A 16170-nucleotide genomic window follows, 5' to 3' on the forward strand; every position below is an offset into this window, starting at 1 on the left:
GGCGGTGGAAGATTTCTCAAACATCGGCTATTATTTTTATATGACCATTTCATATTCTACCCTTTATTCTTGACACTTAATGTTCAGACTTTAATGGGCTATTCATATATCTTATTTAAATGTCTGTACAACTGAAAATACTTTTACAGCCTGTTGAGTGTTCTCCACTCATTAATTTACTGGTCAGCTCTAATGCATCACAATAAACCTTATCAACTACAGCAACTTATCAACGTATAGCGCACAGCTTACAAAACTGTATTAAACGATGTGAGCTTTGATGACCCAAACACACCGTCTCTCCTCACCTGTTTCTATCTTTCTCTTTTAGATCTTTCTTTCTCTTCTTCTTGCTTCCCTTATTCTAACTTCTGTGGTTTGGCATCTCTCCATAGAAGAGGATTCAGGAAGTTTGGCTGGATGGGAAACCATTTCATATAACTGTTTTACAGGGAAAGCAGTTTTTGTTTTTGTGTGAGAGACAGTCTCCTTCATCTCCATACAAAATCCTGTCTAAAGCCGACCCTGACCTCTCTGTCACCCTGTCATGCTGTACTGCATGAGTGGAGGAATCTAACCACTGTGCCGAAATGGGATGGTTGATGTTGCAGTTAGGCAAGTTAACTATAGGTTTAGAGATTTTTTACCATCCATCTTCACAATGTAGCATATCCTGTACCCTTTGTGATATGAAAAATTATTAATGACACTTGACTTTGTGCAGCTTGTTGAGGAGATGTGTGTTTTAAGTGAAATAGTGACCAGTGTATCTTGATTTCAGCTTAGCAACCATCACACAAGTTTGAACCAAGTTATAACCACTTGTACAAAACACTGTATGCTTTGTTCATCATTCTTGTGGCTCACATATTGAAGCATATAGTGCTAGCAGTGCCAAGGTTATGGGTTCAATTCTCATAGAATGCATGAACTGATGAAATGCATAACTTCGATGTAAGTCATTTGGAATAAAAGTGTGTGCTAAATGCATACATGTAAAAGGTTAAGAGGGAATATCAAGAATCCAATTATCCAGTTTACACAGATAGAAACAAACAAAATAAGGCCCTAAATTATGTTTCAGCGATGACTGCCATTAGAATTCATTTATGTATGGCATAAAACAGCATTCAAAAGGTTTTGGTTAGTCTTTTTATTTCATTTTTTTTTATTAATACTTCTATTCAGCAAGGATGTATACAATTGGTCACAAAAAAGGCATATACAGTATAATGTTGCACCAAATTTCTAATGTACATAATTGCTGTTCTTCTGAAAAATGTTTTCAACGTTGATAATAATAATAAATGTTTCTTGAGCAAATCGGCATGCTGGAATAATATTTGAAGAATCACGTGACAATGGAACAAAAAACAGCTTTGTAATCAAAATATATTCAAAAAGAAAACAGTTATTTTAAAATGTAATATTTCACTATATTATTTAAATAATGAATTCATTAAAAATAAATTTAGTTTTTTATTTTCAAAGTTACTTTAAGAACACTGATGCAATCAAGTTGAGTGTAGCACATCTTTTTAACAATCCTTTTTAAGGTCCTTTGAAAAATGCTGTTGAGAGTAAAGTATTGCAGTACTGATATTACAAGAAAATTGCTTTTTGTTCTCCATCTCTTAAATGAATGAATGAATGAATGAATCACTCAAACATTCCCAGTCTTTTCATTAACACCATGCATCAGTTGTTTGCTCTGACCAATGGAGATGATAAAGTAGAGGAACTAAGAAGAACTTCGTGGATGTTAATCATGACTACTATAACACACTGATTTTACACTTTACACTGTCAGAACAAACATGCAGATCAATATAATCTCAGTTCAGGATTTCAGTCGGTTTAAAATACTTGATTTCTGAAAAGTCCTTTTATTAGGCATGAATGTTCATTAGCCTAATAAAGAAAGCATGTCTTCAAATTTCCCTACATTAATTTTCACCTGAAAAAAAGCAAGTTTTAGACATTGATGGATTTTTTTCTTTATAGCTGCAAGCGGTCAGGTACACCGAGGGAGGCTAATTACTTCCATAACAATAGGAAATAACTGAATGGACTCATAATGACTTACATTCAAAGTAAAGACAATGACCTGAACCTCATCTTTCCATCTAACCATATACTGTAGAGCGAGATGAGAGATAACACAATTCAACCATCTGCCCAATCAGATCAGAGCAATCAGCTTCCTAAACCACTCACTCTTTTCGGCTGAGGCTCATTTCGTACCTTTTAACCTCTCCTAGCTCCCCAGGCTTGGCTTTTAGTATGACAGACAAAGTGTGTAGGGAGTATCTAATGGAATGGACCCAGCGGGGTGCAGGCTGTTTTGGGACTGAGCCGGGGCCTAATGTCAGGTGAACAGGAGTATGGAGTAAGGTAGAGAGTGAGCGACCCAAGGTACTCAGCTCTTAGTGAGGAAAAAACATCCTCAGGAGACAAAAAAGAAAAAGTGCTATATGATGCCCGTCTTACCATTTTCTTTCTTTTTTGACTTTACCATCTTCATTCCTACCGTCTATCTGCTCGCTCTATATATATATATATATGTATAGTTCAAATGTTTAGGATCAGTAAGATTTCTTAATGTTTTTAAAAGAAAGTCTCTTAAACTGACCAAGGCTGCATTTATTCAATCAAAAAACAGTAATATTTGTGAAATACTATTACAATTTCAAATAACTCTTATCTATTTTAATATATTTTAAAATTCCTGCATCGACAAAGCTAAATTTCAGCATCATTACTCACCATTAGTCTTTACATAATTAAATTGAATTAAATTAATGCATTTAGCGGACGCTTTTCTCCAAAGCGACTTACAAGTGTATTCAGGCTAACATTTTTTACCTAATGTGTTCCCTGGGAATCAAACCCACAACCTTGCTATTGAGCCACAGGAACTTAATTAGTCTTCAGTGTCATATTATAGTTGGAAACAGTTATTCTTGTGGAAATTTGTGATTGTTTGATGAACGGTTTCATTATATATATTAAATGGAAATAAAAATTTGTTCTCCAAGCTCATGAGATTTCTAGCATTTTCAAGTAATCAAGTTAAGTTCTGCACTGTATTATTCATGTTAAAGCCTACTTTCAATATGCACTTTTTTCCCCCAGCCAATGTTTTAGAACCGTCTGCTCTTCCCGTCTGAAAATAAAGCTGAATCTTGAAGTAAAGCATTCTAAGCTTTTTTTCATTCTTCCATTTAAGTCTTTTTTATAGACTATAATAGTGCATAGCCGTTACCTGAAAAGTGCTAAATGAACTATTCCTCTTTTCAGTTATTACTTCTCAGCACGACTAAAATGATAACAATCTAAAACTAGGAGGATGGGACCAGCCGTCCTCATTTCATTAACAAAATGTACTTAATGGCTATTGTGGAATCATATTTCTATGTCTGAAGTGATTGGTCTGATATTAGAAACCATTTTATTACATGAATGTTTAAAGTAGTGATGCTAATTTGTAATTCAGAAAGCTCCCTGATAATACTCTGTAATCTGTAATGCAGTAACAGTGCCCCCTTTTGAGTGGAGAGGCCCTTGATCTGTAACCTTATAATAGACCATGAGTCTGTGGCTGAGTGTGTGTGTGTGCGCGCCTATAGTTTCTGTAAGGCTTTTTATGAATATCAACCAGCTCACTTTTCTTCTACAGTTTAAACTGCTACATTCAAAATCATAAAAAATGGAGTGTGTTACATTTAGAAAAGCAAATGGGTGTGTTGATAATATTATTTAAAGTGAAATGGAATAAAAGTCTTCAATCGTATCTGTAGTACAGTAAAGTGCACATTAAAAAGCTACTTTGCAAAACCTGTCAGTCTTTTTCCGCATTAATTATTGTGTTTAGCAAACCAGCTGAGCGGACAGCAACTCCACAGCGACAGGTGATACTAACCGTTGGCACTAACAAAAAAAAACATCACATATACCTGGGATGTGTGACAAGTCACTAGCCAAAGCATCCCAGAATTCCTAAGATCTTGGGAGCCTGCCAAAAGACGTCAATCATCTGTAAACCAATCCAACATGAGAGTAGGAGGGTTCCAGGGATCATGTTCTGGTTGGTTTAGGATCTATGGATCTAAACAGCAGCAAGCAGCGGCCTTCAGCGATTACTGAAGTCAAACATCAACCATCTCACATTATCCTACTTCTGATGAAACCGATAAAACCTTTCAGGGAGGCACTAATGAGAAAATGCAACCAAGAGAGTCACTGTTTTACAATTCATATGACAAATTTCAAGTGCTTTTTTGAGTTTCTAAATGTGTATTTGTTTTTATAAACCATCAAACTCACTTAAAATGCAATGATTTTTGAACATGTCACTGTCATCACTGGTTTCAATTATGACAGCACTGGAAATGTTCTGTCTGCAGGTGACCTGATTGAAGTCTCTTGAGTCGGTGTGTATCTGATGTGATATGATGTACCTCAGGGAGGGTACTTGAAGAGAGAAAAGTGTCTCACAGATCAGAGATATCACTGATCCCATAATAATCCCATGATAATCCTACTGTGAGGCAGCACTTAATCATCCTGTTTGTAATGTGATATGGATTAGGCCATTAGCTATCAGCATGGCCACTATACTGAGGCAATAGGCACTAATACAAGCCAAACAGGAAATGAGCTACTGAAACAAAACTGGGGTCAGTCAAACCACCTTTCTCAAACGCACATCTTAGATCACTCCAAATGCTAATATAGATCTCTTATGTTCACCAAGGCTGCATTTATTTGATCAGAAATGCAGAAAAAGTCAGTGCAGTGATCATCTGAAAATGGCCAAACAATGTCTGATTAATCAGCTTTTACAATACATATCGGTTCATCATTAGTAATAATGCTGCAAATTATGTTTGCACGGTCCATGAATCTACACAATTCTGGATATGCCTAAACAGGTCTGTGTGTGCATATCAGTGACTCCCTGCAATAAAAGCCTTTAACTTGACCTGTATTGTTCCTTTAATTCCCTATACCTTCACACTAGCGTGAGCGTCCCTTTCTTCCTGTCTGTCACGCAGCCAAAGGGCAACTTTCATCTCGGATCAGATGACTGAGTACAGCTTCATCGTATATGATCTCTGCAGCAGAAGTACCCATGAGATGATCCTGCGCACACAAACACGCAGTTAAACTCGATATCACAAGTTTCATACATTTTCCCCCTGCACATATAGAGAAAATGACTATGGTGCAATCACAATACAATACAAAGACACTGGTTTGCACAGAAATGCTCCTATGTTTTTGGAAATACATATTTCTGCTCACCTTTAAACACCTGACCCACAGCTGTATTCACTGGATTTATACAAAAGACTGCCTCAGGTCCATCAGAACATAATTTTATTATGCGATACAGTGAGATCAGAGAGAGAGCTCAGCCAGAAAAGGAGAGTTTGTATCCTAATGACTTTGCCCTGTGGTGATCTCTGGCAGCAGAGCTCAAAGACATAAATTCTGCATATTGTGTTGATGAATTGAGTTTGTCTTTGAAGAGCAAACCCAGTCAATAGAGGTTGCTTGCACCATGGTCTGAATACTGCTCAAGGCTACGTTCCCGCTCCAAATGAGAACAAGAAGTTGATTGGGTCAATACGCACACACATTTCTTTATGTATTTCTTGTTAGAAATGTGTGTGTCAGTGTGAGACTATACTTCTTTTCACCTAAAGAGGCACCTCAGCCTTGTGCAATCTTCACTCTTTTAATTGGAGTGCAAGATATTCCCAAACAATGAACTGTCAGTCATTTTCTCCATTAGAAACTTGCGGTGAAAACAAGTCTTTGACTGAGAAGACATCCTTCAAATAAAAAACAAACGGCAGAATTTGCAAGGTTAACAGACCTGGAAAGGAATAGAGAAAACCGAAAGCCCATTTCACTTGGATTGTGCTCATTGCGGTCTCTTTTTCTGAAAAGAGTGCACGCACCGGTTTGCTTTCAAGGCGAAAGCACTAAAAATAAGTCTTCGGACTTTAAACAAAAATGGGACGAGCCAAAAGGGTCACGGCCTGAGGAAATGTAACTGAGTCTTAATTGTCCCTGTAAACGGGAATAAGTTCCTCGGAATAAGTTTCGCGAGTCAACACACACACAGCATCAGATTGGTCATGTGGGATGTTCAAGGAGCTGTGAGTGCTATCCTGTTTACACTTTCTCAGATGGGACCCCGAGCACCTGGTAATTAAAATTGCTAATCATGCACAATTACCCATCCAACCTCTCACACTCTCTAGTGTGGGGTAAAGGGGGAAGAATGTTAGTCATCTCTTGATTAGCGTTCTCTGGCAGGAGCACCTCTCATAGTTTTGTCTCACGGAGCAGCCACCGCGAAGTCATCAACAAAAGAGAGACGAACATCTGCTAGAGGTTGTCCGATGTTGCCTAGACCACCAGGCCAGGTGCAGATTTTACAGAGAGAGCTCGTTCCAGGGGAAAGAAGCACGTGGCGGCACCCTTGCAGGGCAAACATCCTGACGCCGTCACCTGTTTCTTTGTGCCACACCAGCTGAGCGTGCAGCATCCACAGCTGCCTCCGTCCCCAAATCGCCTTGTGTTTGTTTTGCTTCCAAAATAAGTCACCTGTTTTAAGTTGGACACCTCAGGGGCCTCTTTGGTAAGGGAAACCATTATTTGAACAGAAAACATACAAGAAAACATCACTTCTGCTCATATATTGTAGTTAATAAAATCAGTAAATATATTTTAGTTAGGGAAAAACAGTAAATCAAATTATTAATTCTTATTAATAATTAAGTTATTGGACGGGTTTTAAAGGACTGCAGTGGTCTCATTATTAGCAGTTAACCTTAAATACATAAATACAATTCTAAATACATAACCTAACAGTTTTTTATAATTAACTTGTGATTTTGCCATCTTATATAAAGATACTTTTTTTTTAAATCTTCACACACACACACAATGAAGCTTAGAGTAGGCTACACTGACTGTATTTTGTACAATTATGTATATAGCCATATGAAATGAAGGCATACTTGTAAAAATAAATATTTTTTTAATACCCACCAACCTTTCGTTGTGACTTTCTTTCGGGAAGGTTTAAGCTTTGATGCAAAATGCATCCTGGTTAGGGGCAGTCCACGGAGTAATTAGCAAGCTAGTTGGGAAGGGCTGAGGAAAACAATCGCCCCCGCTGTTTGCTCGAGTTCGAGCCCGTTGAACTGACTTAATTGGCCGTGTAATAATGTCGACCTGAGGAGGGCTTGCGTGAAAGGGCTGTCCCGGTTCCCACAAACCCCGGGGCCAGCGCCAATCTAGCCCCGTGCTGAAAGACTGACAGGAAGAAAAGCGACACCGTACAAAGCCTCGCTCCGCTCGGGCGGGCGGGTGAAGGATTTTGCGTCTAATTAGGCGCGCCCTGTTTCCATAGCCACACACGGCCCAGCAGGCCTGCTGCGCGCCCACCTCGCGGAGCACTGTGGGTAGGCAAACTCAGACTGGTCGCTGATTAGTGTATTGTTCCCGTGTTTATCATCGGGGATGTTAATTACTAAGACGAATAATCGTTATTAATGAATTTCAATTGGACGTTGTTTCACTCATATTAGGCTTAAATGCGTAAAATCGAATGTGCAACATTTCGGAAGCCCTTTAGTTTTATCAGTAATTACAGGACTGGTTTATATGCTCACAACAAACACTGATAGGACAGTAGGCCTACATTTTAATGAACCAAACCGACTTGAAGGATACATTACAGGAAGATTATGTATTTAATTATATGTTTAATTATTGTTAGCCTACTGTAAATGTTTCCACCATCATCTGTTATCATGGATAAGTGCATAATCAGAAACACACCCCATTCAAACGTGATGATGGTTGGACGATAAATGATTAAAAAAAAAAAGAAAAGAAGAAAAAGTCCTTTCTGAGCCACTGACCCAAAAAGTCCGAGATTACTTTGAAAACAAATCAATTGAAATTATCTGTATTACAAATCAATTGAATTATCTGTAATTATAACATCATTATCCCAGTGTGTTTGAATTATAATATTGTCAAGCTATATTGTTAACAATCAGCATTTATTTTCTTTGTAAAATAGTCATTTTAAAATCCTAACAAACAACGGTTTCTTGTCTTTCTGTTCATTTCTAGCACATTACAGGTTTCAGGTCAGATTGGAGTGATAGTGAGGAGCAGAGCGTCCTCCTGTGGCAATGCTTGAAAACGTCTGACTGAAAGAGAAACCGGCTGGTAGTTCAATCGTTTTATAGATCAATAACAGGTGATTATGCGTTATACAATGCAGACTGCAGCTAATGTAAGCTTATGCCTCTCACAGGTGCATATATAGCCTATTGAGAACACTGTCAACACAGACTGTTATTGACAAAACCAGTAGCTTTAAATAACACCGTCTGTCAAAAATAAATCTATTTAATTAGGACTTTGAAAGAATGAACATTCAATCATAATTTGAAAATAGCCTATCATACAGTGTCCGTGTCAATTAAAAGATCAAGAACAACCTGTTTCAGCAAAGAGATTTTTTATAGCCTATATAGGCATATATATATATTTCTCCAGCTTTATTTTATTTTGTATATTGGTCTTTAAAAACACCTGCGTGCTTTGGCCCTTTAATCTGATCAGTATAATAAAGCATATTCCTCTTCTGATATTCAGTCTTCTAAAGTCTGCTTATGCAAATTGTGGCTTTCAAATCAAGATGGCTTTCAGCTTGATCCATCCTTGCCTTTGAAAGTGATGTCTGTTATCCTCTTATATAATTTATTACAATACATGCATGCAGGACTCTTTAGAGACACACCAGTGATGTAGACAAGTAAGTAGACAAAATAAGGTCTTTCATAAAGCAGTTTAAAGGTGGCCTCTGGTTTAAAATAAATAAATAAAGAATAAAAAAACTTTGCATGAATAAATATTGCCTGTTCATTTATTTTACAGTTCTTTAGATGACCAAGTCCAATTTTAACTGCATGCTGTATTCAATGATGGTCTCCGGATTTAAAATATTAAATTTAGATGTAGGCCAGCAGTGGATTCGTTTATGTGCGATATAATAATAATAAGAATAGGCCCTAATAATAAAATCACTTATAGCACCTTTAGCATTATCAACCGTTTCTAAAGATTGCAGTGTTTTGGTTCATGCCATGGTTTAGGTCTGCTTTAAGAGTATAACGAGTATCAGTGAGCTTGTTCAGCATCTCCAGCAGCGCACTTCAAAACAAGATAAAATCGAGGAACTAAATTTAAATTTCAGAGCAATTTGTTCTTTTATAATAAGAGGTTAAGAGGGGACAGTTTGATGACTCACTTACTCACCTTTCTCTCATTTTTTCTCGCTCCTTTGCTTTGCTCTCTGCCGCATTTATTGCTCAAGGTCAGTGCTGGAGGCAACTGTGAGGTTACCACTGTGACGGCAAGGTCAGTATCTTCACTGTGGTTTGACATGCTGTCTGCTACAGAAATATCGAGGTGAAGATGGGGCGAGTGGAATGGGCCTGCTGCATGTAAACCTGACATTTTTAAATCGATAGGAAGAAGACTTTCACAGTCCTAGACTTTCTTTGCATTTAAAGCATTCTTAACCATTGGCCTCATTCTGTACCATATGTGCAATAAACATAGATTATATGAGGATGGTGTTATCCACAGAAGGGGAATTGTAAATCAGCTGAGAAAAAGCTTTGCTAAAAATCCATTCGCAAATAAAATGGATGAAAGGTTTTGCAAATTGTAAACATTTACCAAAATTCCCTTCCAGGAGCCACAGTGGTCCCCACTCAAATCAAACAGAAGTGTCATCACATAAGAGGTCTTCGGCAGCACCTCTGTGTGTTCTGGCCCGTTGAAAGACATTTTAAATCAATAATGAACCAAACCATCTAGCACTGCCAGAGAAAGCGCAAAAAGTTAAATGACTCATAAATAATCTTGGCAAATAACAGCAATTTCGATCTAATAGAGCGATTTCACAAGTCCATGAGCATGGCCACACACACATTTACACACATCTAAGAACACATAAACGTACACTCCATTACACATTTTAAATGAAGACTTCAAGACCCCTCCAGCAGTGTCTGTAGGCCACAGTCTTTATTTATCCTGATTCATTTTAATTCATTGAAATGGTCAGTTATGATATATTTGACACTTAGCTGTTGAGTGTTGATTAGACTTGCATATCAGCATGAAATATGATTACATTATTATAACCTGGTTTTCAGCAACACTTAGACAGTATCTTCTCACAAGAGAAGAAATAGTTGAATTAAAGTCATTTTTATTTTTGAATAATAATTGTTGAATATAAATTATTCTAGCAGCTTCATAGCATTAGGATTGAACCAGTGATGTCACATGGATCATTTTAACTATGTCTTTACTACATTTCTGGGACTGGGAACATATCAGTTGCATTGCTGTCTATGCAGGTTGAGTAATTAATGGCAGAAGTTTCATTTTTTGGGTGAACTATCCATTTAAAGGAGGTATTGGGTACTCCAAATCCTGTAAAGATACGCCTATATATTTATCCATTCCAAATCCACAATTGAGGCATTGCATTCTACACACTTTACTATGAGGTATGTGAGGTCATAACGATTTTTCAAAATAATGTCAAAATTTGTGAATGAATAATATTTTGTATTATTTGATTATTGAAATATCTTGGATTTTTTTTTTTAAATGCAGTATTGGATGTGGAATCTTATATCACCAAAATAAATTTTCTTAGTAAAAATTTTCCCTGTATGTCCTAAGAATAACTTTTATTTCAATCCTTATTGTTTGTTTGTCTATAGGTAAAGTGTTATCACATTATATATATATAAATATTAAATATATATAATTCTTAGATTTCAGTGATGCCCTGGTTATATTTGGTGTAGTAGAGATGAAACTGCCTTGATGTTTTACAATTTGCTGCCACCTTGGGGTCATACTGCACAACTACACATGTTGTGCCACGTGGTTTTCATCGTTATCAGCTCCACGGTGAGTCGAAACAAACACACTAGCACCAGAAAAATGTGCCTCTTAATGTGAAGTACAAATCTAGTTGCTGTGATATTTCATTGACTTCTAACAATCACTTCTGCCATTGGGAAAGAGAAGAGGCCCAAGGCTTTCAAACATTTAAATCTTTTTCTTTATTACAAGCATATGTACTTTTTTCTTGCTGTTAATAGCTACAGAAAGAAAACCTGGCAAAATCCACATATCTACAGATATCAACCTTTTAAAAACTTTATACAAAAGGAGCCCAAACTGTACATGAATATTACTATATTCTATATATGCTGTGAAGTGTACAGTAGTATACTGTATATATAATACATTTATGAGCAACATCACAAACAAAAAAAGCTTTAGATATTTAGTTAATCTGAATAGGCTGGCACAGATGAAGCCCTACTACAGGCAATAAAGCCTTCAGTTATAGCAGTCGACATCTAATCAAATATTTGGTCACACCTGCTTTAAAAACAGTGAGTGCATTTCCTACAGTCAGTGTGAGCAATGACCATGCATATCATCTTAAAAACTACCTCAAACATATTTCAAATATAAAAAACAAAACAAAAAAAAAAAAAACTTAAACTTTACTGAATTTGATTTCTCCCATGACCTTACATTTGGTTGTTTTAAAACTGATCAGTAACATTCTGACTCTGTAACGGTTCTCTTCATCTTCTAGATACAAAAGTATCAAAAAGACTTTTTTCACACATTATACAAAATATCTATTTCATATAGCCTTTTTTAGACAGATATAATACAGTGTTTGCCAGTGCCTGAACGCACCCCTGAGGCAGACGGCGTTCAGTGATCAAATTATTCCTACGTTAAAAAAACAGTTCTACTTTTCAAATAAGAATTTGATCAAAACAAGAACAAAACATTTGTGAAGGGACATTTGTTCTAGAACCACGTTCTTTTGTAGTTGTCATTCACGGCTATCCAATTAACGCTATGAAATTTTTGTTTATAGCACAATAGTGGCTTTTTTCTTTTTTTTTACATTCAGGAGGCCAGACAGAACTGTAATAGTGAACAAAATAGTCAAAACAGTAGAATGCAAAACAAAAATAACAGTAAAAACATGAAATGAATTAGTTTACCCCTATTATATTAATCTAGGCTACATAAAAATCATAACTTGAGAATCCATGTAAAAGCACATTGTTTTATTTCAGATTTGCTAGCATTGAGTAGTACTTGTGAGTCACCTGTTCTGAAGTGAAAATTTGAACCAAAGGTATAAAAGTGGTTTATATAAATTAGAATATGATGTGATAAAGCTCAGTGGTTGGTCCATTACTACTGCATCACACGACATGCAATGTTCAGACCTCGATAATCAATAAAATAGACAGTGTTTGACTTTAGATTTTACATTCATACAAATTAAATAATACACTTTTGGACCAGAAACATAGTTACTCAGTCGACATGTTCAATAATTTTGCCATTCATTCATTCATTCATAGACAGCCTTTGTAAACCTTGACATCAATATACTCATCAATATAGTCAATATTTAGATATAATGTGTGCATGAAAAAGGACATTCTTTTTTTACTATTCTGTGACAGTCAATCAACATTAACCCAAAAAATGGTTTAAAAAATAACTCTTACGTCCTTTAAAAAACTAGCTACATCCATAATGCCATTCTTTAATCTGACATGCTCTGTTGCAGGCTGACTGACGGGCAATGAAAACACATGTATATGTACACTGGAGTTTCCCAGAATTCAACACTTTGCTGAATTGAATTGAATGCGTTAACATACACTGAGGTTAGAAAGCACCAGAAGGCATCTACCCAAAAGAAGCTCTGAGTAACCATCAAAACAGTGGTCTTGATAGTCTTTGACATCACCTACTTTCTCTCTCTTTCATGGATGATGGTTAAAATGGTGAAATGGGAGATTGGCCTCATCATGAGAACTGAATGACAGGTGAGCGAAGGAAACACATGTGAGGAGAGAAGTTGAGATGAAAAGATGAAAGCTCCAGGAAAACAACACTACATTCCAGAATCAATGTGATCAGAAAAAAACACACAGGCATGGAATGTGAAGGACGGCAGGGAAAGAGTCATGCAGACAAACAGATGTGGTTTTGATGATCAAATGGTTTGATTTTTTAGTTTGGTTTGTGTAACAGTGTTACCTGGAATTTAAACTTGAATGCATTCACACTCAATTCAAATTCAATTCAAATCGATGTGAATTTGAATTCATTCATGGGACAGAGATTGAATTGAATGTACTTCACAATATTTTTATGAAAATGATATTTTGAACAGGTAAGCCATCAGGTGTTCAGTTTGTTATTTGGAAATTAAACTGAATTGCATTCACACTCAATTCAAATCAGTGATTTTGAATTCATTGACAAGATGGAGATGGAACTGAACACTTCACAATACATTATGAAAAAGTAATTTTAAACAGAAAAGTCATCAGGTGTGAGGCACATATCCCAGGGAATCATTTCAAAAAGCTCATCTTCTGTGTTCTGCACACTAGAAAGGAGCCATTTCTCTGACCATAGTGCCCAAGACAGGCCATCTGTGATGCTGACCTTGATTGGACTGTTGGTTTAATGAGTTTGTGAACAGTCTCAGTCTAATTATATCCAACTTATTTATATCAGATCATAAATTAGTAATGTGCAACAAAGAATTGATAGCAACCCAGCAGAGGGCTCCAACAGTTACATTAATACAGACAAAATGCTTTGGGAACAGTCAGACAGGATGCTACAATCATGAAAATATGCAGACGAAGAAGTTATTTTGTAATTTTTGTGAATGCAAAAAGATGTTTACACCAACAGAACTATGAAATGTCTCTTCAGGAGCCCTGGGCCATGTTGGTGGCATTTATCGGTCTCCATCCTCAGCTGGTGCAATGTCAACTTAAGGCAGTGTGGTAGGATTCTTCTAATGCCGTCAAACACTTTCCCTCCATTTCTTTTTGAGCATAAGGCAACTAACGCAAATATATATATATATATATATATATATATATATATATATATATATATATATATATATATATATATATATATATATATATATGTATGTATGTATATATCCGTATTTCAAGACCTTTGGTTCCAAACTGCGGTGTAAAGATGGGAAATGTTAGCATTAAGGCAGAACAGTTAAGCTAAGGTAGCTAGTGTAGCCTTTAGCATCCTGTATCTGGATCTATTCTACAGAAACTAAAGGACTGATTATACATAGGGAACTACAGAATTTTAAAGCAAATTCAGCTTGGAAAGAGTAACTGGTTGTCATGATCACACAAGTCAATGGTTTAGCAAACTTTGGAAGAGTAGAACATGAGTTGATTTCCACCTTTTTGAAAGTTAAAGGGTGAAACATAATGACAGTCCAGTTACAATTTGTCTTCATGTAGTTGTTCTAACAAAGGCCTACGTTCTCACACACACATACACGCGCACACACTCGTACACATACACACCTAGTTCGTTCTAGTACAGTGCAGCAACAGAAATGGCCGAATCTAGCCACTTACAATGCAATCGGACAAAGAAAATCGCAGGCTATGGAGTGTTCCTCGATAACAGGTTTGCACAAAGGCAACCCCAGTTTGCTCTATAAAAAAAGTAGAAGAAAAGAGAAGGAGCACAGGACAAAAAAGGGAAGGGGAGACGACAGAGAAAAAGAAGAAGAAGAAGAAAAAAAACAGGACGGTCAGTTTTTAGAGCATGCAAGGCCAACTGTCATCCACATTAACATTTAGCTTGTAGGGGTTGTGTTTGAGATGGAAGGGTTTGTGCAACTACTGACCAGTGTAGTTTTCAAGTAATTTTTCACATGAAGAATTAAAAGGGTAGGTGAACGAACATGTAAACCCACAGTGTAAAGGGAAAACGCTCACACAAAGAAAACAAGGTAAATAGGTCCCAAGGCCGTTAAACGCAGTATGCCACACATTTGCAAATGGTACGGCCAATTCTGTTTGGCCTTCCTCCAGCTTCTTAATTAACACACAGCATCAGTAGCCCATTAGTGTATATCACAAGAACACATTTCAGTGCTTTAGTTTCAGATTAAGGGTAACAAGCCAAGATTGGTCTCCAAATAGTGTCCCAATCTTGACTCTGGAATAATGGAGGCTGATTTTGATTTGATAATTAGACTGTTTCTAGAGAGACTGTCATACGGATGTCTCGGGCCCTGGTGCGCGGTAGGCATAAGCTGCCCCAGAAAATCTTGGGTTTTCTCCTATTCGGAGGAAGGAGCTGAAGGTGCAGTAGTCAGGCCGGCCCCCCCAGTATGTACACATCAGTTTTTTGGGAGGGGAGGAGTCAGACCTGCGATGGGTGTGGTTCTGGCTTTCGTTGCCACGTCTGTCGTGTTTCCGTGTAGGTGGAGCTTGGAGGGAGGACAGGGGGGTGAACTCGGACAGGTGGCCCTTATACAACTTATCGGCATTCTGGAGTAAAGAACAAGGGAACACAAATATTGAATTATCAGACTGCATCATATAGAGGCATGTAAATGCAAGCATTGGTCACATCACAAGCTGAAACAACACAAATCCAAAGCCCAGCAAGATGCAATGCAAAAAAGAATAAAATATTACATAAAAAAAATCACATATCCAATATTAACCACATGCACAAGCCCAGTCCCAGAAGATGTTAAACTGATCAGTTGAGTGGCTGTTGCAGCATAAACTGCGGAGAGATATTTAGCTAAGGCTATTGACAAATTCAAGATTTTCTTCATTGGAAGGTAAAAGGGCATTCACCGCATATCACATTTATTTGATAAAAATACAGTAAAACAATGACATTGTGAAGTTTTATTACAATTTAAAGGAACTGTTTTCTATTTTATATATATATATATATATATATATATATATATATATATATATATATATATATATATATATATATATTAAACTAGATTATTCTGAAGACTTAATATTCTTTAAGCAAAATATAAATATAATTTCTCGTTTTTGTCTTTTGATTTTGCTGTGAAAAATTATCAGTACAAATTTTGTGATATTCACCGATCATAAGCAAGTTCTAGGAATGGTGGACATTTTGAAATATATGACAATGTTTCACTAA

General features: G+C 36.6%; 1 protein-coding gene across 2 annotated transcripts in view; it reads right to left on the minus strand.

The window, feature by feature from the left end:
- Positions 1–11173: 11173 nt before the first annotated feature.
- LOC113065113 (probable phospholipid-transporting ATPase IH) overlaps positions 11174–16170 on the minus strand; it is a 60834-nt gene continuing 55837 nt past the window's right edge. For both annotated transcript variants that reach the window (XM_026236428.1, XM_026236346.1), the window contains one exon: positions 11174–15521. In XM_026236428.1, coding sequence (XP_026092213.1) covers positions 15243–15521 — 279 coding nt within the window. In that variant the 3' untranslated portion in view covers positions 11174–15242. The remainder of the gene's footprint in view (positions 15522–16170) is intronic.

This window comes from Carassius auratus, chromosome 1 (assembly GCF_003368295.1).
Source record: "Carassius auratus strain Wakin chromosome 1, ASM336829v1, whole genome shotgun sequence".
Classification (NCBI taxonomy): Eukaryota; Metazoa; Chordata; class Actinopteri; order Cypriniformes; family Cyprinidae; genus Carassius; species Carassius auratus.